We start from the raw sequence: 27,795 nt of genomic DNA, 5'->3' as shown, positions 1-27,795 counted from the left end.
AAGCAAATTAGGATTATTATCGAACTGTTTTCATTTGTAAAGAACGTGAATACAATTTAGCATAGCGAAACATATTGTAGCAACTGTTACACGTCAGTTTTAAATGCAATACAATACCACTTTAATGCCCGTGTCACACTGTCCCGATTTTTATATACGATGGACACCCGAATGCTAAAATTGTAAGTTCGTACGAAGTTGGTCCCGATCTCGTTAAAATACCAAAAAGTGACCGAAGCAAGTACGATGAATAACGAAGTCTATACGATGGTGCCGAAATTGTATACGATAGCAAAAGATGGACATACGAAGGTTAACCGAAGACGGGTATTTAAGCTTCATATCTCAGCCGTAGCCTACACGATGGATCACGAAGGCTACACGATGGATTACGAAGGCTACACGATGGATTACGATGATGGCGCGATGGCCATACGATGTCTAAAAAATACGAACAGAATTTCGACAACATATCGTTTCTGTACAAGTCTGCCATGCATGGCGGGTAATCGATCTTTTTGTCTAATTCTTATAAAACTTAGTTTATTATCCCCTCGCCTACTACATGTAAGTTGCGTGTAGATAAAATTGTTATGGACACTCTAGAACCAAAATGCTCAAAACTTGGTATGGTGTTACTCGTTAAGAATATCTTAAGCGCTATTGACTTTAAAGTTCAAAGGTCAAGGTCACAGTGGCAGTTGTAATACAAGGCAATATCACCCTTGTGGACACTCTAAAACCAATATGTTTCAAAAGATTTAACCACATTTGGTATATTGTTCCTCCTTGTAATGATCTGACATTTTTTACGTTCAAGGCCAAAGGTCAAGGTCATGTAGATGGACTTGTTTTTTCTCCTTGAAATAGCATAATACACAGGAAATTGGTTGCTCATTTTTTTACCTGCTGGTTCTAAAGACAATATTAAAGGTATTTCCAGTTACAAAATGTTTTGGTTGATTTCTAAAAAAATAGTTTATGTATCAAATATGCATATTCAATTTACCATTTTCTGCATGTGTCATATATAAATATAGTGTCCATATTTGTCCCCAATATGTTACATACGAGGGGATGCCACGCTCGGCATTGCCTTGTTTGAACTGTAAAATGTGTGCACTAGTCTGAATAATCACCCATAATTATGCCCATGTTTACTGATCTATCTTAAAGGTAAGGTAATGGGTTCGTTGATCCCTTTTATTCAAAAAGAGCTCTTTCCAGGAGAATATCACAACAATATAGACAAAAGGAAGGATGTGGGGAAAGCAACAAAGGCGGCAAAATATGACATGTAGAAAACAAAATGGTTATGGAGTAAACATTCGTGTGACAACAACTCAGACGATACATAAAAAATCAGAATAATGAATAAAAAGTTGGTTTCCCTATATACGTGTACCTGCAGTGTTGGTGTACGAGGCGCGTTTTTTTAAAGGAACCCCAGCATGTAATGATATGAAACAATCCAGATGGAAAAGGCCTGAACATATCGCTCTTATCATAACTAACGTTTTTGTCTTTTCGTGTTGTTGTTGTGAATAGAAGAAATTGAATATGTTCCGACATTGTCTAATATAAATTAAAAACTCTAAATTCTTTGTCACCTTTAATTATGTTACTTGATATAAAAAATTGACAAAAAATAACAGTTTACTTGTAAAAGTAAATCCTGAGCCTGTAATAGCTGCTCTTCTTGTTCCATTTGAATTAATAGAAACAACGCTGTCGCCTTTCTTGTTCTCATAGAATCATATGATATGAGCTCCATGTTTTGTGAACGTCTTTCTTAACTGTCGTATTGGACTGACCAGTGCATATCGCGCATGGCACTTTAAATGTATTTTAGCGCGAAAATTAACTTACATTTAGCTGGATTTATTGCCGTCGTAGTTCCATCTTGTCGCCTTCGTACTTTTATTCGATGGCAACACGACGGGATTACGAGGTTTTCACGAAGTCGTGTTGCCATCGTAAGACCTTCGGGTACCTTCGTGATTCATTCGTGTAGACATCGTAATGTCAAAACTGCCCGATGGAAACGATTGAAACACGAATGCAATACGATGTGCAAAGATGCATTCCCGGTGACATTACGATATTGAGGATGGTGATACGAACTCAATACGAACCCTCAACATCGGGCGCACCTTCGGGTTTTTTTTCACATGTTAAAAAATTTAGAACCCTTCCCGAAGTTGTCCCCGAAGGCTAGAAAAAGTGGCCGATGGTTAAAGATGGCACTACGAATAGCCCGATCTGGATACGATCAGCCCCGATTTTGAAAATTTCCATTATCGTGTTGCCATCGGCGTAAAAATCGGGACAGTGTGACGCGGGCATAATGATTTACTTTCTTCTAAAACAATCATGCTTTGGTAAATTATATCTGTTTTATAACACATCATGTTTATAATGATTTTCTTAGTGATACTGTTAATGTGACCTACCGAATTAGACTATTTACCGGATTTGTTATAACATGAGCAACACGACGGGTGCCACATGTGGAGCAGGATCTGCTTACCCTTCCGGAGCACCTGAGATCACCCCCACTTTTTGGTGGGGTTCGTGTTGCTTATTCTTTAGTTTTATATCTTGTGCCATGTGTACTATTGTTTGTCTGTTTGTCTTTTTCACTTTTAGCCATGGCGTTGTCAGTTTATTTTCGATTTACGAGTTTGACTGTCCCTCTGGTATCTTTCGTCCCACTTTTACAATCTTTTTTGCATCGTTTTATAAACGGAACCACTTTGACACGTATGTCATTATCGATACACTGTGGACAGCAGATAGATATAACTAACTACCTTTCCCCTAATTTTCTATTGTTAATATACGTATCGAAAAGGATCTAGTAAGATAGCAAATTCAAACAAGTGTGCAATATCACTTTCTTGTTGACAAACTTAAATCAAAGCGCTGTTAGCGCTGAATACAGTTAACCAGAAACCTAGGCAAACGTAATTATGAAAACTGGCAATGTTGCTTCAACATTAAACATTCATATATAGAACATTTATGTTTGCTTAATGAATTAATTATTAAGGCAAATAATTTATATGTTATCACGGTTTCAAAAGCAATGCACATATCAATGTATTTTTTTTTTGTGAGTCTGCAGTGGTACAAGTTCGCAATGATTGCAGTTGTTCTAGTTGGTAGTTAACGTTGGTTTTAGTTGACTGTTAGCAGTACAAGTTGACTTAATACGAATATGAACGGACAAGTAACCCTGGAGAGAAAGCTTGTGTTCACAAATCAGACAAATGTTCACTACTAAAGGGATCAAAGGTGAGGTCTAACTGACCTGCCCATAGTAAATATAAATGATTAGTTATTTTGTTCCATACATGAATATATATGGTTTAGGGGTGGGGATCTCGACGGTTTTTAAGTTCTCAAACAGGAAGGGGTATGGTGACGGACTTCCCCTATATTTCATTTGATTTGTTATATTGTCCAATACATGAATATATATGGTTTAGGGTTGGGGATCTCATCGGTTTCCAAGTTCTCAAACAGGAGGGGGTAGGGTGACCCCAGGGACTCCCCCTATATTTGATTTGATTAGTTATATTGACCCATACATGCATATATATTGTTTAGGAGTGGGGATCTCGACTGTTTCCAAGTTCTCAAATAGGAGGGGGTGGGGTGACTCCAGGAAATCCCACTATATTTCATTTTATTTATCAAAATGTCCCATACATAAATATATATATTTAGGGATGGGTTGGGGATCTCATCAGTTCCCAAGTTATCAAACAAGAGGTGGTAGGGTGGCAATAGGGACTCCCCCTATATTTCGTTTGATTTGTTATATAGTCCCATACATGAGTATGTATGGTTACGGGGTGGGGATCTCGACCATTTCTAAGTTCTCAAATGGGAGGGGGTGGGGCAACTCCCCCTATATTTCATTTGATTGATTATATTGTTCCATACTTGATAATATATTGTGTTTAGGGATGGGGATCTCAACCGTTTCATAAGTTCCCAAACAGGAGGGGTTAGTGACCCCATGGACTCCCCCTTATATTTCATTTGATTAATTAAATTGTCCCATACATCAGTATGTATGGTTTAGGGTTGGGATTTTGAACATTTCCAAGTTAAGAAACTGGAGGGTTTACAGTGACCACCCCTATATTTCATTTGATTTATCATATTGATCCATACTTGAACATATGGTTTAGGGGTGGGGATCTCGACCGTTTCAAAGTTCCTAAACAGGAGGGAGTAGGTTGATCCCAGGGACTCGCCCAATATTTCATTTGATTAGTTATATTGTTCCATACTTGAATATATATGGTTTTGGGGTGGGGATCCCAACCGTTTCAAAGTTATCAAACAGGAGGGGGTATAGTGGCCCAAAGTACGCCACTTATATATCATATGATTTGCTTACTTTCAGGTATTACATAATATAGTTACAGTTGAAATTATTATATATAATAGACTACCGACGTAGTTTTACTACGTATTGACGACAAACAACATTCCTACGACTTTTGCCAAAAACTACTTGTCTTAAGAGATTTCCGGCGATTAAATATTTCATACAACTGTTCTTTGACATCTTAGCCAAAAGCACAGGCGATAATAAACTACACAAGGATTCCTAATGAGCACTACTTTCTATGTGCAAGTTCAAAACTTTTGGGTGATTCGACGATCATTTAAGGTTTTTCTTGGCATATTTTTTGTAATCCAGAATTAAACGTAACACAAATCTAGGGTGCTCGCATAATGCAGCTTAACTGCATAAAAACCTTTATTCACCTCTTTATAACATTTGGTTTGATATCAATCTTGAAGAGTCACACTTCTACGAAGTATAACTAGAGGCTCTAAAGAGCCTGTGTCGCTCACCTTGGTCTATGTGAATATTAAACAAAGGAAGAAGGTGGATTCATGACAAAATTGTGTTTTTGTGATGGTGATGTGTTTGTACATCTTACTTTACTGAATATTCTTGCTGCTTACAATTATCTCTATCTATAATGAACTTGGCTCAGTAGTTATAGTGGAAAATGTTAGTAAAAATTTACAAATTTTATGAAAATTGTTAAAAATTGACTATAAAGGACAATAACTCCTTAGGTCATGTTGGTTTAATTTTAGGTCTTACTTTGCTGTACATTATTGCTGTTTACGACGACGACGACGGACGACGGACGCAAAGTGATGAGAAAAGCTCACCTTCGGGCCAGGTGAGCTAAAAAGAAAATGTGTTTATTTGATATCTTAGCTAACCTCTCAAAACAAAAAAAAATTAAAAAACAAGAATGTGTCCAAAGTACACGGACTATCATTTTCTATGTTCAGTGGACCGTGAAAATGGGATAAAATCTCTAATTTGGCATTAAAATTAGAAAGATCGTATGATAATTAGGAACATGTTTACTAAGTTTCAGGTTGATTGGACTTCAACTTCATCAAAAACTACCTCGACCAAAAACTTTAACCTAAAGCGGGACAGACGGACGGACGAACGGACGCACAGACCAGAAAACATAAATGGGGCATAAAAATGATGCATGGAAGCTTAACATATTTAGGGCAATCAGTTTACCAAATATTAAGATAACAAATATATGGATGTTTAAATCTAATAAATTTTATAACTATCAAAATTTCGAATTTGAACACGACTCTCTACGAGATTTGCATAACTAACAAAATTGCGAACGTAATTGTTCTGATCAAACAGTTCCCATACGGACCCTTCATAATAGAACAAATATTGGGTCTTACTCCAAATAATTCGTGTTTAACGTACAGGTAACAACTAGCAATACATATTATTTTGTTTTGACCAATTAAAAACGGCACAACACAGTTTTAAACAATGTGTTATTATGTCTTCTTCCTGCATACCTATTTCAAGACGTAGCTTCTATCAACTTATGCAAATGCTTTGGAAAAGTAATGAGTAAACAAAGAAGTATCATTCCGAGTTCAGTACGCATGACAAATGATTCTGGGAAATGGATTTTTGTAATTAATTTCAAACCTAGATCTAATTTTCCAGCTAAATCAATTACTGTCACCTATCAAGGGAAGGATTTTATGCAGACTAATAAATGAAGAAAATAAATTAACGGATTTTACGTTTTAAAAATATAGTCTACGACATAGATTACGTGATTCTAATCATAAAATGACATGTTATAGTCTGTTTAATAAGCCTCACAATAGCATTAAAACATATACTCGAGCTCATATGATATCAAACGGTATGAAAAGAATTTGAATAAATACAGATGTTTTCAAAATCTGTCTTTAATATTCAGGTTACGCATGCGAATAATTCAGGGCACAAGACATGCGTATCTTTTAATATCCCTTAAATGTACGTATAAAATAAAAATAAAATGGGAAAGACAAACACTAAAATTAATTTCAGCATGAACAGTAAGGGGTTACAATAAACAAATTAATGTCAACAGGCTGAAATTTAAATTTAAGGAAATATTTATACCTCTAAATACAAAGCAGAGGTGCAGTAAGTGCCCTCTTGGATTCCCAAAATTAAAATATTAATTATAAGAATCCGTTTAATAGATTTATTAGATTTAAACATCGTGTCAGCTACTGTTGTCTTAATTAAGTCCGTATTTTGGTTTGGATTTCTCAAACATCAATCAGATCTGTAGAGAAATGTGAGCACGTTTGGTCCAATTAAGTCAACTAAAGAGGTATGATATCAAGCATCAATCAGTTCATTTCCAAAGAATTTCGTTTTACAACGTTATAAACAGTCTGTTAAAGCCGCGATATTGTGTAATGAAACTGTTCGAAACTAGTTACGAATTGATTAAAAATGAAACGCACGACAGAAGTGTTTGGTTTTTGTCGCCACAGTTAAAGGCTGTCAGGAAACTTAACAAAAAACCAGAATTTACAATGTTAGAGGTAAAGTTGACTCCATAGCATTATAAAAAAAAAACCGAGTTGCTTACAAGTTTATCATTGATGGTTCTAAATGATGAAGTAACATTATGAATACACTTGTTCGCTATTAAACTAGGTTCAATCCACCATTTTCTACATGAGGAAATGCCGGTACCAAGTCAGGAATATGACAGTTGTTCTCCATACGTTTGATGTGATTTAGCTTTGATTTTGCCATGTGATTATAGGGACTGTCTATTTTGAATTTTCCTCGGAGTTCAGTTGTTTTGTGATTTCACTTTTTTTTTCCAGCGTTAATAAAATTAACGGTACCAATGTTCCTGCACCAGATGCCCATTTCGACAATACATGTCTCTTCAGTGATGCTCGTGGCCAAAATATTTGAAAGCTTATATAAAAGATGAAGAGTATAATCTTAAAGGTCCAAAAAAGTATAGCCAAATCCGTGAAAGGAATCAGAGCTCTGCATGAGGGAGATACATTCCTTAATTTAAAATAATTTCTAACATTTTGTAACAGCAAATTTTAATAACACAATAAATCCGTATTTTCATGCCAGTACCGAAGTACTGGCTACTGGGCTGGTGATACTCTCAGGGACTAACAGTCCACCAGCAAAGGCATCGACCCAGTGGCAGTAATAAAATTAATGGTACCAATTTTCCTGCACCAGATCTAGTTCTGAAAATTTGGACGTACAAAGAACTTAATTCTGCACACTCATTCATCACACTTGTTCCAAAGATTTTTTTTTTGCGTGATTGAGCCAATGTTTTACGCCATTTGGAGGGGGGAAAATGCGGATATGATTCAAACTTAATCTTAATGCAATTAGTTTTTGAGGTAACTGTTTGCAATATGTCTGGGATTGGTTTTTAGTTAGGGTACTATTTGAAAGAATATCAATTTAAATTGGCAGTCACTGAACTCCTTTAAATGAATTCAGTTGAACTTGTGTTTTTGTTTTTTTCAGGTATTTTGTACAAAGTAAGTTATCAAGCTTAATTTGACATGTCAATAGACGCAGGCTTATTGACGAACATGACTTTGCTCTCAATATAATGTTTCTAAATTAATTGTTCTCAGTTTTTCAATTTGATTCTATTGTTTTTGAACATAACTAAACCACCATTGATTTATATTCAATCCCACATGCGTTGCCTGCGGTAAGACAACACAAATAACAGATATCAATTTAAAGTTAACAACGAAAAATAATATAAAATATATATCCTACATCTACTATTATCAATATGTATCTGAAAATTAAAATAAAATCATTCGATAGACGTCTGTTACTCTAATGGGAGAATAAATTTTCTAGAAATTAATTAATCCAAGAAAAAACTGCAACTAAACATTTCGTTATAGAATATCTTTGTTCTTTGAAACCTGATAACATAACTACTCAGGGATGTCCTCATGTAAAATGCTTGATAAACATTATATAATATTTCCTTTCCTATAGTTTAATATCATTGTCTTCAAATAGATATTCGTTTTTCTCCTTTAACTTGGACTATATTCTCAGCTGATTCAATAACTTTATACTTAACGAGCTCGATGCCGAATTTAAAGATTCAGCATCTATTGCACGTAATGGCGAGTGCAACATTTGACGGCATTTTCGTTTTTAGAATTTAATAGGAAATTTACGTGTTAAAATAATTATACATACACCAAATGTAACATGTTTGCCTCATTTATAGAGATTAATAATACGTTCTGAAACTGCAACACGCAAATAATTTGTCAAAAATTAAGTTTGAATATCTTAAATAGTCAAATAAGTCAACCTACCTAAACTATCTTTCAACCCACCATTAATTTGCGCTATACTTATACCAACATTTGATTTTGGTGACATATTAATATTTATGTCAGTTATCAATTCGTTGGATGTGTTTCACAAAACAGGTTAAAAAAATATAAACACACGAATTTATTTGATATAGTAATTAGTTGAACGGGTTCTCGTATCTATGTTTGGCTTGTTTGTCATTTTAATATGAATATCCTTGTTTTAAAAACTAAAGGCTCTAAAGAGCCTGTGTCGCTCACCTTGGTCTATGTGAATATGAAACAAATGACACAGATGGATTCATGACAAAATTGTGTTTTGGTGATGGTGATGTGTTTGTACATCTTACTTGAATATACTGAATATTCTTGCTGCTTACAATTATTTCTATCTATAATGAACTTGGCCCAGTAGTTTAAGTGGAAAATGTTAGTAAAAATTAACAAATTTTATGAAAATTGTTAAAAATTGACTATAAAGGACAATAACTCCTTAGGGGGTCAATTGACCATTTTGGTCATGTTGACTTATTTTTAGGTCTTACTTAGCTGTACATTATTGCTGTTTACAGTTTATCTCTATCTATAATAATATTCAAAATAACAAAAAACAGCAAAATTTCCCTATACCAATTCAGAGGCAGCAACCTAACAACGGGTTGTCCGATCCATCTGAAAATTCCAGAGCAGATAGATGTTGACCTGATAAACAATTTTACATGTGTCAGATTTGCTCTAAATGCTTTCATTTTTGATTTATAAGCCAAAAACTACATTTTACCTCTATGTTCTATTTTTAGCCATATCAGCCTTCTTTGTTGGATGGCCGGTTCATCGGATACATCTTTTAAACTAAATACCCCAAAGATGATTGTGGTCAAGTTTGGATTAATTTGGCCCAGTAGTTTCAGAGAAGAAGATTTTTGTAAAAGATTGCTAAGATTTTCGAAAAATTGTTAAAAATTGACTATAAAGGGCAATAACTCCTAAAGGGGTCAACTGACCATTTTGGTAATGTGACTTATTTGTAAATCTTACTTTGCTGAATATTATTGCTGTTTACAGTTTATCTCTATCTATAATAATATTCAAGATAATAACTAAAAACAGCAAAATTTCCCTAAAATCACCTATTCAGGGACAGCAACCTAATAACGGGTTGTACGATTCATCTGTAAATTTCAGAGCAGATAGATCTTGACCTGATAAACAATTTTACATCATGTCAGATTTGCTCTAAATGCTTTGGTTTTTGACTTATAAGCCAAAAACCGCATTTTACCCCTATGTTCTATTTTTAGCCGTATCGGCCATCTTGGTAGGTTGACTGGGTCACCGGACACATTTTTGAAACTAGATACCCCAATGATGATTGTGGCCAAGTTTGGTTTAATTTGGCCCAGTTGTTTCAGAGGAGAAGATTTTTGTAAAAGTTAACTAAGATTTACGAAAAATGGCTAAAAATTGACTATAAAGGACAATAACTCTTAAAGGGGTCAACTGACCATTTCGGTCATGTTAACTTTTTTGTAAATCTTTACTTTGCTGAACATTATTGCTGTTTACAGTTTATCTCTATCTATAATAATATTCAAGATAATAACCAAATACAGTAAAATTTCCTTAAAATTACCAATTTAGGGGCAGCAACCCAACAACGGAATGTCCGATTCATCTGAAAATTTAAGGGCAGATAGATCTTGACCTGATAAACAATTTTTACCCATGTCAGATTTGCTCTACATGCTTTGATTTTTGAGTTATAAGCCAAAAAACTGCATTTTACCCCTATATTCTATTTTTAGCCATGGCGGCCATCTTGGTTGGTTGGCGGGGTCACGCCACACATCTTTTAAACTAGATACCCTTATGATGTTGTGGCCAAGTTTGGTTGAATTTCCCCAGTAGTTTCAGAGGAGAAGATTTTTGTAAAAGCTAACGACGGACGACGACGACGACGGACGACGACGACGACGGACGACGACGACGACGGACGCCAAGTGATGAGAAAAGCTCACTTGGCCCTTTGGGCCAGGTGAGCTAAAAATTTGAGTGTTTCTGATGAAAGCTTATACCTATTTAAACGTATCAAATGTATAAAATTGTCATGCAATGGTGTCTTTTTACTGTTTTATGTTTCAAAACGTATAATGAAGTGCCTGACAACAAACACCATCAATAAGTAAAACTTTGATACAACTAAAACGCTGCTAATTGGTCGTAATGTATTATCAGATTATTACATGGCATTTTCCATATTGCATGTATTATCGGGTTGATATTGACCGTGTTATGATCTGTTTGTAATATGCTTCAACAATGGAGAAAAATAACAGATTTATATATTGATCCTTTTACGTGGTTCTCAAATGGAAGTTCAAAGAGTGAAAGGTTCACGGACGTCGGACCCAAATGTAGTACATTCGATATGAAATCCTTCTATCAAATGCCTCAGCAGAGAAGAAAACAGCAGTATGATATAGTCATATATTCGAAATCAAATCTGGGCTCATCTATCCAATGGTAAAGGCAAATATTAAGACAGAGATTCGAGTTGTAACACATACTATGATTAATAGCTTGGAAAAGAACAGTTATGAAATTACTTTTGTCATTTTGCTGCCTAACGATAAATTTCACCTAAGACAAATTCCGTATTAACAGGCCTTGTATCAAATGTCCAATATTTTTTGGAACCAAACAGTACATGTGAAATTCAAAATGATGAACATCGTCGGAAATAAATCTCCTTTATCATGTTCATTTCATTGTGTATATTTTAATTAAATAGTCAAGGGATGGATAGCTCTTTTCAAAAGGTATATCTGTATGAATGTTCTGCAATCTTATGAAACATTGATCAATCGGATTATAAATTTCATTATCATTTAAGACTATATTCTTATAACTTAAATTATTTTCAAGAAAGGCAACTACCACTATATTTTATTCATCGGAAATTATATTCTATTAAGCTACATCAAGATTATCTTAAAATATATATATTTTTACAGTGTAATATTTTTGTGTTAAAATTCACCGACATTAACGTTACATAGTTTTCATGTCATGGCACTTAACAAATGGAAGTTTTTAACGACCTTGACTGGCTATACAGCCCTCGCACGGTCGGTTGGCACTTAAAACCGCCTACATGAACTTTTATAGCTGACTGTACGTTCTCATTGAAAAATGCCGGAATGTTGCCTATATTTGCTATCATCCACTTCATTTGAATTTTGGTGGATAGCTATCTCATTGGCAATCGTACCACCATTTCCTTATTATTTTATACTGAACTCATCTTTAAAAGTGACTTTTTGTATTGAGTGTCAGGCGGAAAAATGTTTATCATGTATGACTTGTCAATGGTCGGGGTTTAAGCGGTTCGCTTATCATACCAGTCCATCTTCATATAGGTGCAACTATATACACAGGATCTATTTGCTTTTAAAGTTTGATTCAAAAGAAAAACCGACTTGGTAAGAAAATACAATTAATTACACCATTAATTCCCCTTGGTTTAAGTCTTTAACCCGGATTTGTTATCTCTCAATCGATTTATGACATTGAACAGCGGTAAACAACTGGCCTTTTTTGGGACAAACTCGACAATCAAGTGTTCAGTTATGGTCATTGATCTGATTAAAATATGAAAAGTGCGCCACATCCGTTGACCTTCTTGTTTGAAGTTTACAAACATATTATTGGATATAATATTACAAATATTACAGCGGAAAATATGTGAATTGCGTTATTCTGTCAAGTTTCGAGATACCTTATCTCTCATTTCAATCCGAATTATAAGTTTGTTAGGTTATGGGTTAGGGGGATACGTTGCAAATGGTACTTCTAGGCTACAAATGCCTAATTTGACTGCAAAAAGAATTAGTTTTAAAGGCTTTTACTGGACCGGCAGTCGGTTGCTAAATCTCTGACTCAATAAATTTTGACCTGTTGCAGACTTTTTTTTATTTTTGACTGAGAGGGAAGTATCTTCTTTCACGCTGCCATATTCATCATACTGAATGATATAGCAGAACTAGCAGATGTCCTTAAATAGCAAATCTAAGAAGCGGTAAAAAATTCACGACAATAAAAGGAAAACAAAACTTATCATCTTTCTTTTTTTTATAAACTGGATATCAATTTTGCTCCGAGTACCTTCTTATCAACCTTATCAGCAAATTGAACTACATATTTTCATTTTATAGTACATGCAATTATATTTCAATTGATCAAAACTATATCTCCTTACTCGCATCATAACAATTGTGTTTAAATATTCACCTACCTTTTTAGCAATTTCCTGAAGCAAAGCTGGTCCTCCATAACATTGGATATTGCAAGTTGAGTAAACGTTTGTTAGATTTTCCAGTTTCCAGGTTTCGTGGGGGTGTAATTCAAGATAGCAAAATAAAGTTGAAATGCCTTAAATGAAAAAAAAACGGGTCCAATCAAAATATTCAGTGTCTACGTCTAATATGTAAAAAAGTAAAATCACAAAAATACTGAACTCCGAGGAAAATTCAAAACGGAAAGTCTCTAATCAAATGGCAAAATCATATGATAAAAACACATCAAAACGAATGGAAAACAACTATCATATTCCTGACTTGGTACAGGCATTTTCAAATGCAGAAAATTGTGGATTCCCGACAATGTCCTATTCCCGATGGTGAAATTTTTACACACTGTAAGTTCGCATGGCTAGTGATGCATGCATATCAGGAGGCGCTTACCATGTCATGATACTTTTGGTACTCACACGATTCCTCCAGTTTTTGTTCCGTTACCTTTTACTTTGAGTCTCTTTCAAAGTAATTTGCGAGATTTGAACATCGGTAAACTTTTAAACAAACTTAATAAATAAAATATTTCGTAAAACCAGACTTTTTCACATTGAGTTTTATTTAGTTTATATCTACTTTCACATTGAGTTTTATTTAGTTTATATCTACTTTCACATTGAGTTTTATTTAGTTTATAACTATTGAACTCCGTTTGCTAAAAAATACCATTTTTTCTAAAACATATATACATTTAAATATTTCCTTAGTCAAGAATAGGATAGTTGTTCTTCGTTATGTTGGTTGATATAGTCGAGAGTATAATGGTGTCATGTTTCATGGACTTCCCCTAATATATTAGAGTACGGTATGTTTGTTAAAACACCTTTATTCAATTAAAACTAAAATAAAATTTATATAGAGAAGCTATACGAACGCAAACAGTTATGTATTTAAGTTCTGATTCGATCAATTAAAAAATCAACACTTTCAAATTCTGACATCGGACTCGGACTTCTCTTAAACTGAATTTTACTGTGCGTATTGTTGTGCGTTTTTTTCCCCTACATTGGCTAGAGGTACATTTATATGGGAAGGGTTGAGATCTCAAAAAACATGTTTAACCCCGCCTCTGGCCTTTGTTAGTCTTGTATGATTATTAATTCTAGTTTCTTGTGTACAATTCGGAGTTTAGTATGACGTCCATTATCACCAAACTAGTACATATTTATTTAGGGGCCAGCTGAAGGACGCCTCCGGGTGCGGGAGTTTCTCGCTGCATTGAAGACTCATTGGTGGCCTTCGGCTGTTGTCTGCTCTATGGTCGGGTTATTGTCTCTTTGACACATTTCCATTTCCATTCTCAATTTTACTATTATTAATTTTATATTGTTAATGTTTGGAACGAAATATCAAAGCAGTCTTACCTTCTTCCTTGACATCCAGGTCCATAACAAGGTTATCTATAGGAATTGCCCTCTCGTGACCAGAACACAGTCGTTTTGTCACATTAGCCTCTCCATCCCAATCGTCAAATAACTCTTCAGTCTCAGCTAACATTGCATCATCTGAAGTACTCTCCTTAAGCATATTAAAAATACTTGTATTGGTCATTTGTCTTGTGACAACCAATCAAACATGGTAATTTTCATAGGTTTACTATCTTACATATTTTATATAGATGGTTGTTTTTCCAAAAAACAAATATAAAAATGTTCATAGTTATCTGAAATCTATATCGTGGCATCAGAATCCACGCCAAACCGAAGCAAACAATGACCAATCTCGTGTCCGACCAAACCAAGCCAAATCGAGGCAAAACAATGACCAATCTCATGTCCGACAAAAGCAAACCAAATCGAAGCAAACAATGACCAATCTCATGTCTGACCAAACCATGCCAGCCTCGCTACTCAGAACAGATTATTTCGAGAATTATTACGATTAACGACTTTCAAAACAAAGAGAACAGTGGTCAAACTATACAAAACGAACTGGGTTTATCTAGTATAATATAAGACGACAATAGCTACGACATGGTCATTTTCAAAATCAGTTTCCGATTTTCTAATGTGTTGCAACACAAAATATTTATGTATATATTTCAAAATTGGCACAGTAAGCCAACGGAGGTACCATACCTGTATTTAGTCTATCAGGAAGCATGAACAAATAAATCTATAAATAACTATTTTGATACTTTACCAGTCCAACAGAATACATAGGATATTCATCACAGAAGAAAATAGGTTGATATAAGTACTAGGACCAGTTTGACATGAATCGAAATCTCAAAAATTGCCGTCTAACGATATGAAGACAAAAAGTAAAATCACAAAAGTACTGAGGTAAATTTAAAACGAAAAGTCTCTAATCAAATGGCAAAATCTAAAGGTCCAACACATATAACGATTGGTTAACAACTTTTCCCTTACTCTGATTGGAAATCTACGTTTCGTACGGATTTTAATTGAATCTTAAGCCTTAGCTTGGGTCAATTTTGCCGACACGATAGTAACAAAGAAAAGAAATTAGAGACAGATAGAATCATTTCGGACATTTTCGGTAACCAACTTATAAGCAATTGTTGCGAACAAAAGTTGTTTACCTAATGATAATCTATATAAGTTAACGTTGGTCTTGTCAATAGCTCACATTTAGCCTTCTTTTCATCATGTAAGATCACCTACCCCAACTCAATGACCGTTATATAGGACGTGCTATTTATTTCTACGAATTAATATAACATACCTTTAAAGCCTGTTTATGTCTTGTATGAACCTCTCTACATTTACAGGGTGTAAAAACTTTCAGTACGAACTTCTTTAATGTTCTATAGTCTACAGTGTTGGAGAAAGTATGTCTTCTTAGCTCGCTTAAATCTTTTCCCTGTTAAATGAAATTCAAAAAAGTGTTGAATGCAAACATGTCTTCTTAGTTCAACTAAATATTTTTCCTGAAACATGAAAGACAAAATAGTGTAAAATGCATCATCCATGTTTCATACGCTCACTCAAACCTTGTCAATTTGCCCAAGTTATCGTTCCCTTTAAGCGTTTGAAAAACTTGATTTCATCTGGACAGTTTGTTTAAATAGTTGCTTTTACAAGTTACAGCGACTAAGAATACATTAAATCTTCAAAAGAAATAGGTTTGAATGTCAGGCAAAAAATTTAACTCATTCATTTAGCCCGGAATGTATTTCACTTGGACGAATATATAGAGCAACTACTATATTCCTTCGAAATATATATATATATATACTAGAACACACCTGCGAAATCGCGGGAGTTTAGAGCTTGGTTGAAAGTATGTATACTGTTGTAGGGAGAAATTTTGTTAAATATTTTTTTGTCTAGAGAATTTCAGTAAAACGTATCAAAATTCATAGGTACTTGGAAACAGTTTCAGCCCTCCCTCTCCTTTGTTTCCAAACTCCGTTATTTTTTTTTTCTGTTAAATTCCATTATTTTTGCGTTTCTGTATACTATGAACATACGTATCCTATAAATAAAGTGTATTTGCTATTAACTATCAATTTCAAGTTTCTTCGCATAGGCGATCGATGCTATATTATAAAGAGAGTCTCTATCAACTCTATAATTATTGTGCTGTCATCGAGTACTCTTATGAAATTTATGTGCAAGTTTAAAACCGGAAGTCCTGTTTGACTTAAAAGCGAAATCGCAGGCATTTTAAGCTTGGTTGAAAGTATGCTATCTCTTTAAGGGAGAAATTTTGTAAAAGATTTTATGTCAGGAGAATTTAGAAATGATATCAAAAGTCATATAGGTACACGGAGACAGGACAATATTTTTAAGCCCTCTCTCTTTTTTTCGTTATCATTTTGTTTTCTATTATATTCCATTATTTTCGCGTTTCTGTAAACTATGAACAGAGACTTATAATACATTCTATGTCTCTGCTATGAACATACATTATATGTACATATCCATATTATAAATATTTAAGTGTATTTAATTTTCTATTAACTATTAATTCTAAGTTTCTTCTCCATGGCGATCACTGCTATATTATATAAAGTGTCTATATATATTATTGTAGTATTTTAATCATAGTATACAGTACATGTAGATAAATGCAAAAATAATTGTTCTGTCCCTGTCCGAGTACTTATGAAAACTATGTGTAAGTTAAAACCGAGGTATAATAGTAGTGGTTCTTACGATCTAAAAACCACGATATGGACTTATTTACTTTTCATTTTCCTTATCTATCATACGACTGGTTATCAATGTAAAAACCGGTAGTCATGTCTGACATAAAATTCGCCCTGATGACGGAGTGAATATACGGACGCCTTTATTTTCGTTTTTCTCCCAAAATAACCCAAACTGAATAGTCATAAGAATGGATGACAAATGCGACTATGCATGGTACCTATAGGACAAAGAGGCATGAAGATCAATTTATTGTGGGAGGAAGAGAAGCGACACACAAAATGAGGTCTTCTCGTTTAATAGTATAGATATATTTTTTATCGTGGAACACACATATCAATACATAAGAGATATAGAAAGATGTCAAGGTACTCAATTGGGTAGTTCAAATCATTATCAATGAGTATCATCACAATAATAAGTTAAAAAGTAAGTTTGTGACAACATTGCCGTAGGAAGCCCATATAATACTAAATAAACATTTTTAGATTGAGCAAAACGAACACCACCTACAAATGCGGTTAAAATCAAGTGCTCTGAAAGACTAATCAGTTTCTTCTGAACTAATGGCATCTGCTGTGTTTCAAACGACAATTAAAAGACAGGCCATTAAATGGGATATAGGGTAATGCACATGAATCCAAACTGTCATTACACAGCTTACAAAAATAAACATTTAAATGTCAACGTAAGGGCTGGAGCTCATGTAAAATGGTATCATTAATATGAATGTCCGATAAAACTAAATACAACGAAAAAGCAAACATATGGTAGAATGATTCCACTTAATTTAAACAAGAAAATAAAGGGCAATGGTATGCCTTTCTCGAGCACATGAACATTTTCAATTTGAATAATAGAATTTCGATAGGACATACAAATATTTTAGTATAAAGCTGTCTCATATATGATTTTCATACTGTGTTTTGAATTGTTTCAAACAAATAAATACTAGCAGTTATGTGTTTAAAAAATTACATTGTGCAATATGAAAGCTATGAAATAAAACAGAGCAAAGATACGAACTTCATAGCCAACAACGCCTCTGGAAAAAGCAAATTATGTATCAACTTTTTATACGTTTACCTGAATACAATTTTCGCATTAGCATTGCTCAGAGCTGAATATTCTTAAATCCAATACTTGCTTCAAACAATGTTTGACAACTGGTTACAACAATGTTTGACAACTGGTTACAACAATGTATAATGTCATAGTGATCATATTCCCACAGCAAATAAATTAATTAATCACAGTATCAGGCTGTTTTTTTTTTTGAGCTTTTAATCATTCTAACAAAACTAGTTTTATTCATGATCATTACCTCTCCTTGGTTATTCCTAATCAACGTTATGTAAAGTTTGTTACTCATTGTTTTTAGCTAGTTGGTAACTGTAACCCATCGTTTTACCTTACTCATTGTTTTTAGCTAGTTGGTAACTGTAACCCATCGTTTTACCTTACTCGTTGTTTTAAAACGGAAATTTTCATAGAGGCCATTGCATAGTATATGTATGCAAATTTTAAGAAAAATTCAATGGTGAAAAAAAAAAAGCTATATCTGTAGGAATCCACCTTAAATGGCAAAATCAAAAGCACAAACGCATCAAACAAATGGATAAAAACTGTCAAATTCCTGGCTTGTTACAGGCATTTTTTTAATGTAGAACATTGTGGATTGAAACTGGGTTTAAAGCTAGTTAAACCTCTCAATTGTATGACAGTCGCATAAAATTCCATTATATTGACAACGATGACATTTACACATATCACCATTACAGCTCGAGTTGATTTCATTTAGAAGAAATTCATTTGCTGGCACATAATTTTTCTTAATAAGGAGATATTTCTTTTTATAAATCAAATTATTTATGCGACTATTTCGTAATTAAATCTTGCATAAGATTAAACTGATAAACATACGTTAAATATCAAGTACCTAACATTAGGTGTTATCCCTTTCTCAGCTTTTCCTTAGAGTGATAGTGATAATTACTTTAAAATGAACCTCAACTGGCTTTTTGTTCAAGTTATTATTCATAGAGACAACTTAAACACAAATTAATAATTGTACTTCACTTAAAAAAAATAAAACTTCATAATATGTACGTGGGTCAATGTACTTCTTAAATCCTGTTGACGATGACGCTGAATTAAGCATAGCGGGTTATTTATAAGAGTGAAACACATTGTTTATGTTATTTCGAAAAGACAGATAAAATATTACAGTTATTTCTTATAATTTAATTCTAAATTTCATTTTAAGTGGAGTAAACCATTAAAAAAACGTTGATAACGTTATGGTCACATGACTAAATTATGTCTTTGAGCTCACAAAACGACGTCAGCCAACCAGAAGACGCATTACATCCAAAATTAAATTATTGCTAAACAAAATGAGTTGCTAAGGAAGTCGACAAAAATTTATTTATATATTGTATATTCCTAATAGTAATTAGTTGTTGATATTGTAAGGTTTATTTTTAAAAATCTTATACTTCCTAAACATTGTCTTGTTAGGTGCAACCATTCATTGGTATTATTTGAAGTCAATAAGAACATTGCTCTTCATTGTTGGAAGTAATTGATTTATTATCATTCTTGTCTTCCAATTTTCAACATAAGGAAGGAAATGTTTTAGATATATTAAGTTTTTTCATTAAACATACAATGTAAATGAAATTTATCAATAATTTTTGCAGAGCCTTAAAGCCACAGTTACACTTCTTACTTGAATGACCACTATCTAATTCTTTCTAAGTGGACAAATTCGATAAAATCCTAATCTACATACAATGGAAACAACAGGGACACGTTTGTAAGTTAAACAAAACATCCAGTTACCGAATGATCATAATTACTACAAGAAGGTTCAAATCACTTAAGGGCATACGATACAGTTACAGGGGAGGTAATGACGTTCCTAACGTAAAATGTTATTTTCACGACGTCAAACTATGACATATCGGGAAAAGATACATTTTTCGACTATTTTTTATCATTCAAACTGATTTAATTTGAAAACGAGTGCATGGACCCCTATTTTTTAAAACGACATTTTGTTTCATTTCGCAGGGAGATTATGTGGACCAAATTTTATAAAACTGTAAATAGAGGATTTTTTTTAATTTTGATAAATATACAGCAAAAAAATACGACTTTTTTCTTAATTCATGACCATTTGATAAATATGAGTTATTTCTGAATAAAAAATGCATAATTTTTTAGGGTGCTTATAAAATACAAAAATTACAAATTATCTAACAAAAAACAATTTGTGTTTTTCTTTTAAAACAAAAAAGTTATGGCTTTCTTTCGAAAGAGAAAATACGGCCACAAATCCGAATTTTGAGCAAATATACAAAATTTTGAGCTCATTTAACTCAAAAAGTAGCACATGAAGGTATATTTTTTATTACATATTTGATTTAAGCAGGCAAAAACTAGCCTATATGGAAATTTTCATCAAACTGCAAATACAGGATCAAAACTGTATCGTATGCCCTTAAGGTAGATCATAAGTAAATATTTTTTGAGAAAGAATTTTCTTATACTTAGCCAGAATGAAGATTTTAATATGCTCTTTTCAAATATATAATAAAAAGGAGGGGTCACCGTGCTATTTTTCAAGCTATGAGTCGTTGAAAATTGCCTAAATTTGGTTAGATTGGTCATGGGAAAACACATTTGTGTGCATAAAAAAAAAGCTATGAGATAGAATTTTGAAAAAAATTGTGAAAAGATAGGTTTTGTAATATGACTTGTTTCTTTATTATTATGAGGCTGACTTCATGCAGGAACTTCTTAGGAAGAAAGATAAGAAGTTAGCACTATCCTTTAACTCTACGTTTCGCTATATAGATGATGTTCTTTCACTAAATAATTCAAAATTTGGTGACTATGTGGAACGCATCTATCCAATCGAGCTAGAGATAAAGGATACTACAGATACAGTTAAGTCGGCCTCATATCTTGACTTACATCTAGAAATTGACAATGAGGGTCGGTTGAAAACAAAACTTTACGACAAAAGAGATGATTTCAGCTTTCCAATTGTGAACTTTCCATCTCTAAGTAGCAACATTCAAGCAGCACCTGCATACGGGGTATATATCTCCCAATTGATACGATATTCCCGTGCTTGCATTTCCTATCATGATTTTCTTGATAGAGGGTTGCTGCTCACAAGAAAGCTATTAAACCAAGAGTTCCAAATGGTGAAGTTGAAATCATCCCTTCGTAAATTTTACGGACGCCATCACGAGTTGGTTGACCGTTATGGAATACCCGTATCACAAATGATATCGGATATGTTCCTTACGTCGTAACTACAATCCCCTTCCCTTTCCTGAATGTGACCTACCGAATTAGACTATTTACCGGATTTGTTATCACATAAGCAACACGACGGGTGCCGCATGTGGAGCAGGATCTGCTTACTCTTCCGGAGCACCTGAGATCACCCCTAGTTTTTGGTGGGGTTCGTGTTGTTTATTCTTTAGTTTTCTATGTTGTGTCATGTGTACTATTGTTTTTCTGTTTGTCTTTTTCATTTTTAGCCATGGCGTTGTCAGTTTGTTTTAGATTTATGAATTTGACTGTCCCTTTGGTATCTTTCGTCCCTCTTTTAAGAAAATAAAAAGAAAAAATGGTGTCACCGAACTTGTTTTCTTGCTACAAGTAAAAAGAAAAAATTCCCTATCTGTCCAGTATAAATTTTTTACTAAAAGAGTTATCTTCCCTTAAACGGCTCGTTTGAAAAAAAAATGATTCTAAAAGCAAGAAAAATTATATTTATTTAAATATTTTGGATTATACAATAAATTGCCAAGTTTTCTTTATATTATTAAACAGTCTAACCGATAAATTGCAAATCTGTCTTCAAATTTGCAGATTTAGGCAAATAACTAGACCGATTTTTTACTGTGATTGTTCAATCCAAGATGGCGGTATACCATGAATCTACCTTAAACTGAAATAGAAATTATGCAGTCATATACTTTTTCATCGTTTCTTTACAATTTTTATTAAAAGTAACAGTTATAATTTTTGACCAGTTTTTAATGTGTTTCCTGTTTCTGAGGACATTTTGCTGACACAGATTAGAGTAAGCAATACTGTCAAAGGACACAAACTGACCTTAAAAACATAGAATATCTAACTACTCCGAAGATTTCTTCACACATAAGAAATAGTGAAAACAACCATCAACATTGTCAAGATATCGACGACCTTTTCAAGGGTTCCAAAAGTATCTTTGATACAATATAATAGGACTATACTAAGGTATGCATGGCATTGTATTAGTCCTGCCTATTGCAGTGAAAAATATGATGATCCATCTATTTTCACCATGAAAGAAAACTGACCTTAAATATGTCCAATTTCAAAAAATGTTTATGAAAGTTTAACAAGGTTTTTGACGGAAAAGTAAAGATGAACAGCCCCATTTGTTTTTCGTTCATATTTTGTATATAAATAAGGACGTTAGTTTTCCCGTTTGAATTGTTTTACATTGTCATTTCGGGGCCTTTGATAGCTGATTATGCGGTATTGGCTTTGCTCATTGTTGAAGGCCGTGCGGTAACCAATAGTTGTTAACTTCTGTGTAATTTTGGTCTATTGTGGAGAGTTGTCTTATTGGCTATCATACAACATCTTCTGTGATGAAGGTCAAAAGTTTAACGATTGTATTATTATATAAACCACTTTGCCACGCATTGTGATTATGAATTTGTTGCGAATAATCTTTGAAAGAAAATGAAACTAAATAGTTATCAAAAGTACCAGGATTATAATTGTTTAAGCCAGACGCGCGCGTTTCGAATACATAAGACTCATCAGTGACGCTGAGATCAAAACAGTTAAAAAGCCAAGCAAGTACAAAGTTGAAGAGCATTACGGACCAAAAATTCCCAAAAGGTGTGCAATATACGGCTAAGGTAATCTACTATTAGTTAGACCTGCATATTGTCATAAAAGTGAACCAGATGCTCCGCAGGGCGCAGCTTTATACGACCGCAGAGGTTGAACCCTGAATGGTTGGGGAAAGTATGGACACAACATTCAAGCTGGATCCAGCTCTAAATTTGGATTGTGATTAAATAGTTGACACAGCATAGGTTGGTGACACAGAATGAATGTGGTCTAATGAACTTAAAAAATAAAAATTCGCTATGCTGTTGAATATTAATCCTCTCAAAAAAATGTTTGAAGAAATTTTCTTTTTATTTATGAAATATGAAATGAGAAAAATTGACCCCCCCCCCCCAATTTTGTTTTCACATCCCCCTTTTCCTTATTCCAAAACTGATCTCAATTCAAATTTCTAATGGAGTTTGCAACAATAACTGCTCATTTAAATACATCATAAAATATTAAAATGTAAAAAAAGTGCTTTTTATCACTGAATGGTAAAGATTGTTTTAATTTATCAGTTGGTAGTAAAAGTGAAAATACATTGTATATTGTATAAAACAATGATTTAAGTTGATTCAACTACTATTCTGGACAAAGAAAGATAACTCAAATTTTCAAAGAATATTGAAAATATCTTGCTACTGCACAAATATCTATTCTGGACAAAGAAAGATAACTCCAAATAACTGAAAATTGATTTGCTATTTCACAATATTGTGCAATAAGATATTTCTTGCTATTGCGCAATACTGTCAATTGAAGATTTCTTGCTATTGAACCATACTGTGCAATTGAAAATTTCTTGCTATTGCACAATACTGTACAATTGAAGATTTCTTGCTATTGCTGAATACTGTGCAATTGAAAATTTCTTGCTATTGCACAATACTTAATATAATAATTTTGAATCCTGTTTGGACCAACTTGAAAACTGGGCCCATAATCAAAAATCTAAGTACACGTTTAGATTCAGCATATCAAAGAACCCCAAGGATTCAATTTTTGTTAAAATCAAACTAAGTTTAATTTTGGACCCTTTGGACTTTAATGTAGACCAATTTGAAAACGGGACCAAAAATTAAGAATCTACATACACAGTTAGATTCAGCATATCAAAGAACCCCAATTATTTAATTTTTGATGAAATCAAACAAAGTTTAATTTTGGACCCTTTGGGCCCCTTATTCCTAAAACTCCAAAAATCAATACCAACCTTCCTTTTGTGGTCATACACCTTGTGTTGAAATTTTATAGATATCTATTCACTTATACTAAAGTTATTGTGCGAAAACCAAGAATAATGCTTATTTGGGCCCTTTTTTGGCCCCTAATTCCTAAACTGTTGGAACCAAAACTTCCAAAATCAATCCCAACCTTTCTTTTGTGGTCATAAACCTTGTGTCAACATTTCATAAGTTTCTATTAACTTAAACTAAAGTTATAGTGCGAAAACCAAGAAAATGCTTATTTAGGCCCTTTTTGGCCCCTAATTCCTAAAATGTTGGGACCAAAACTCCCAAAATCAATCCCAACCTTCCTTTTGTGGTCATAAACCTTGTGTTAAAATTTCATAGATTTCTTTTCACTTTTACTAAAGTTAGAGTGCGAAAACTAAAAGTATTCGGACGACGACGACGACGACGACGACGCCGACGACGCCAACGTGATAGCAATATACGACGAAAATTTTTTCAAAATTTGCGGTCGTATAAAAAAGGTTAGCAAACATCTTCATTGAAAATGTGAAATTAAGGTGGGGGGAAATGACTTTTATATAAATGCAAAACAAAGCTTAGATTGTCATCATTGATATAATAAAGAAATAAGGCAGGCCAGTCATGTTTGCTCTGAACGTGAAAATAAGGTTTGTCAACCAGTAACCAGGCAACAGAATTCAGCCATCATGGGGTAAAAACGACAAATCAAAGAATTCACCTTTATATATAGCTAAGTTAGGACAATGGTGTTGATTAAAAATTACACCACTCCAGACCCTTTTGTTTTCCACATAATAAATATTGCCAATAATTAACAAGTTCCGGGTCAAATCCGATACCAATACCAACAGGACGTTCAGTTGTTACCTATTACCTTATCTGTACGTTCCGCATCTGATAGGCGCACCACCAAACTTTGTATTGAGGATTTTACTATATATACGGGTCATAATCACAGGGTTGACGATACTAAATTCAATCATTGTCACATTGTTCCCGATTGTAGTATTTTAATCAGTATAACTTTCTAAGATGACAATACGAATACTAAAATAAGGCTTAAACATAGTTATATACTTTAATTCAATCATAGACCCACGATATCACGGGTGTGTTCTTGTATTGTTAAAACTGAACCAGTTGACTTTGAGACATGTCTCGACTGTGCATAACTTCGATGATATAATGTAAAACACTTTAACTGGTGAACCATGCAAAAGTTTAAAAGTCAATTAACTTTGGTTAATTGATCGAGGCAAACACGTATCAAGAGAAATTTAATGTATCAATGCTAAAACAGTGCATTCTAGTTATTATACTTTAATGAAGACCTTATTCTAAAATTTAACAAATATTTGATATCAATGACACCACAAACACCGGACACAACACTCTTAATCGTTGCCTCTGCGACCTAGTCGAGGCGAGATCAAACAAAATAATTAGAAAATATGAACTTATTGGTAATATCCTCATAAGAATAAAGAGGAAGGTTGTAAGCAGATATTCTCAAGGACTCGTATTAACTATCCGTTACAAACGGTAGTATACCGCTGTTCAATAAGTTATAAGTCCTACTAATTACTTCCACAATATATTCATCTGTATTTGTACTTAATTGGGAGGTTAAAAGTTCGCAAAGTAAGAAGTAAAAGAACCTTGTTCGCACCTAAATACTTATGTAGAACAACAACAACAATAATATTGGACTGGGTAATCTTTGCGTAAGGAATATCTGTCAATGAATATTCAAAAGAACCATCCTTACTCTGTCTAATAAACCTTGACGCACCGCTTGTGCAACTTAAAAACCGATTACAAACCAGGATAAGCATTAGTTTTACCTTACTGAGTGTTTTTAGGAAGTGCCTTGAGCTGAATAAATCCTGTCTGTCATTTAAGTTCATACAAAGTTCAGCACCATCTTTGTTTTCTTAAATCAGATTCTTGCAACAAAAGCAAATAAAACAAAGCAAATTAAACAATTCCACGTTTTTCTTATTAAAACCTTAGTTGAAGAATGATTTTAAAACAGAAATCAATAAGCCATAATATATTAAACAATTTAATATAGCAGCCGACCGGGGGAAAGTTATTGTGAATTCAATTTACTAAATTTTAGAAAATGGAGAATTTTTTGATATTATCAAATAGCTATTTTATATACGCATCGTACTATGGACAAACATAATCTTTTAGTCGCTTCGATATATAAAATCCTACAATTTTGATTTTATCTAAAGAAAAACCGTAGTTTTGCTTTATTTGGAAACATAAATCTTAATAAGATGTTTCGCCTTCTTTACTGTATCTTAGAAACAAACCAAACCAGGAGAACCTTAGATGATATCGGATATGTTTCTTATGTCGTTACTACAATCCCCTTCCCTTTTCACAAATGTGACTACCGAATTAAGACTATTTACAAGGTTTGTAATAACATAAGAACCTCTATAATTTTGACTGTCCCTCTTTAGAATCACAAATTAACTCTGAATATGAGGTTATGGTCAGATGATATTTGACAGGCATATACGCCTTACAATCATTTCATACACTAAATAAAGTTGACATATTGCTTAAATAATTAAAACAAAAACTTAATATTAAGTTATGAACCGTAAAAAATGAGTTGAAGGCCAAAAAAAAAAAAACCATACCAGACTTACATGTTCATCATATATAATTTTCGTATACTGAAAAATAGTTGACGTATTGCATACAGTTACCAAAACACTAAAACTTAACTATAACTTAATCATGAAAATGCAAAATGAGGTAAAGGGCACATGGCACCTGCCAATTGCACATGCATGTACTTATTACAATCATGCCATACACCAAATATAGTTTACCTATTGCTTAAAGTATTTAAGATACGGACTTAACCTTGTTCAATGCGCCATGAAATGAGGTCGAGGTCTATTCACTAAAAATGAGATCAAGGGCGATGGATATATGAAAGATGGAAAGTTTATAACACAAGGTGTATATACACAAAGTATGAATGATCCACCTCTTTCACTTTGCAAATAATAAGGTTTTTATGATTTTTTTACGCCGCCGCCGAATCACTATCCCTTTGTCGAGCTTTCTGCGACAGAAATCGCTTGGTGGACTAAAATCATGAAATTTTGTTTTAAAGAGGGGCGATTGATACCAGATGGACATTCAAAGTCATATGTTTAATTTGGCATGTTTATAAAATGGGCAGAAATGACAAAAATTTGCACACATTTTTTGACATGTTGCCTCACTCCATCGTATTTGATTTGACACAGAAGGTCAAAATTGATCTTTGATGAAACTTGACATTTTCCTGTAAATAAACTCATCATAGAAACCACGACTAAATTTCATATATATGCCAGACCCGCGTTTCGTCCACAAAAGACTAATCAGTGACGCTCGAATCCAAAAAAGGTAAAAAATAAAAATAAAAAATTAAGGCCAAATAAAGTACGA

At 33.4% G+C, this 27,795-nt stretch overlaps 1 protein-coding gene across 1 annotated transcript in view; it reads right to left on the bottom strand.

Annotated features, from left to right (window-relative positions):
• The window catches only part of LOC139524734 (ATP-dependent DNA helicase Q4-like), a 210,832-nt gene that overhangs the window by 8,003 nt on the left and 175,034 nt on the right, over positions 1 to 27,795 (bottom strand). The window contains exons 16-18 of the mRNA XM_071319782.1: positions 15,765 to 15,902; positions 14,441 to 14,594; positions 13,019 to 13,155 (exon numbers count right to left, since the gene is read on the bottom strand). Of these exons, the coding sequence (XP_071175883.1) occupies positions 13,019 to 13,155; positions 14,441 to 14,594; positions 15,765 to 15,902 (429 nt within the window). The remainder of the gene's footprint in view (positions 1 to 13,018; positions 13,156 to 14,440; positions 14,595 to 15,764; positions 15,903 to 27,795) is intronic.

This window comes from Mytilus edulis, chromosome 5 (genome assembly GCF_963676685.1).
Source record: "Mytilus edulis chromosome 5, xbMytEdul2.2, whole genome shotgun sequence".
In the NCBI taxonomy this organism is placed as follows: Eukaryota; Metazoa; Mollusca; class Bivalvia; order Mytilida; family Mytilidae; genus Mytilus; species Mytilus edulis.
This window is presented reverse-complemented; position numbering and strand designations above follow the sequence as displayed.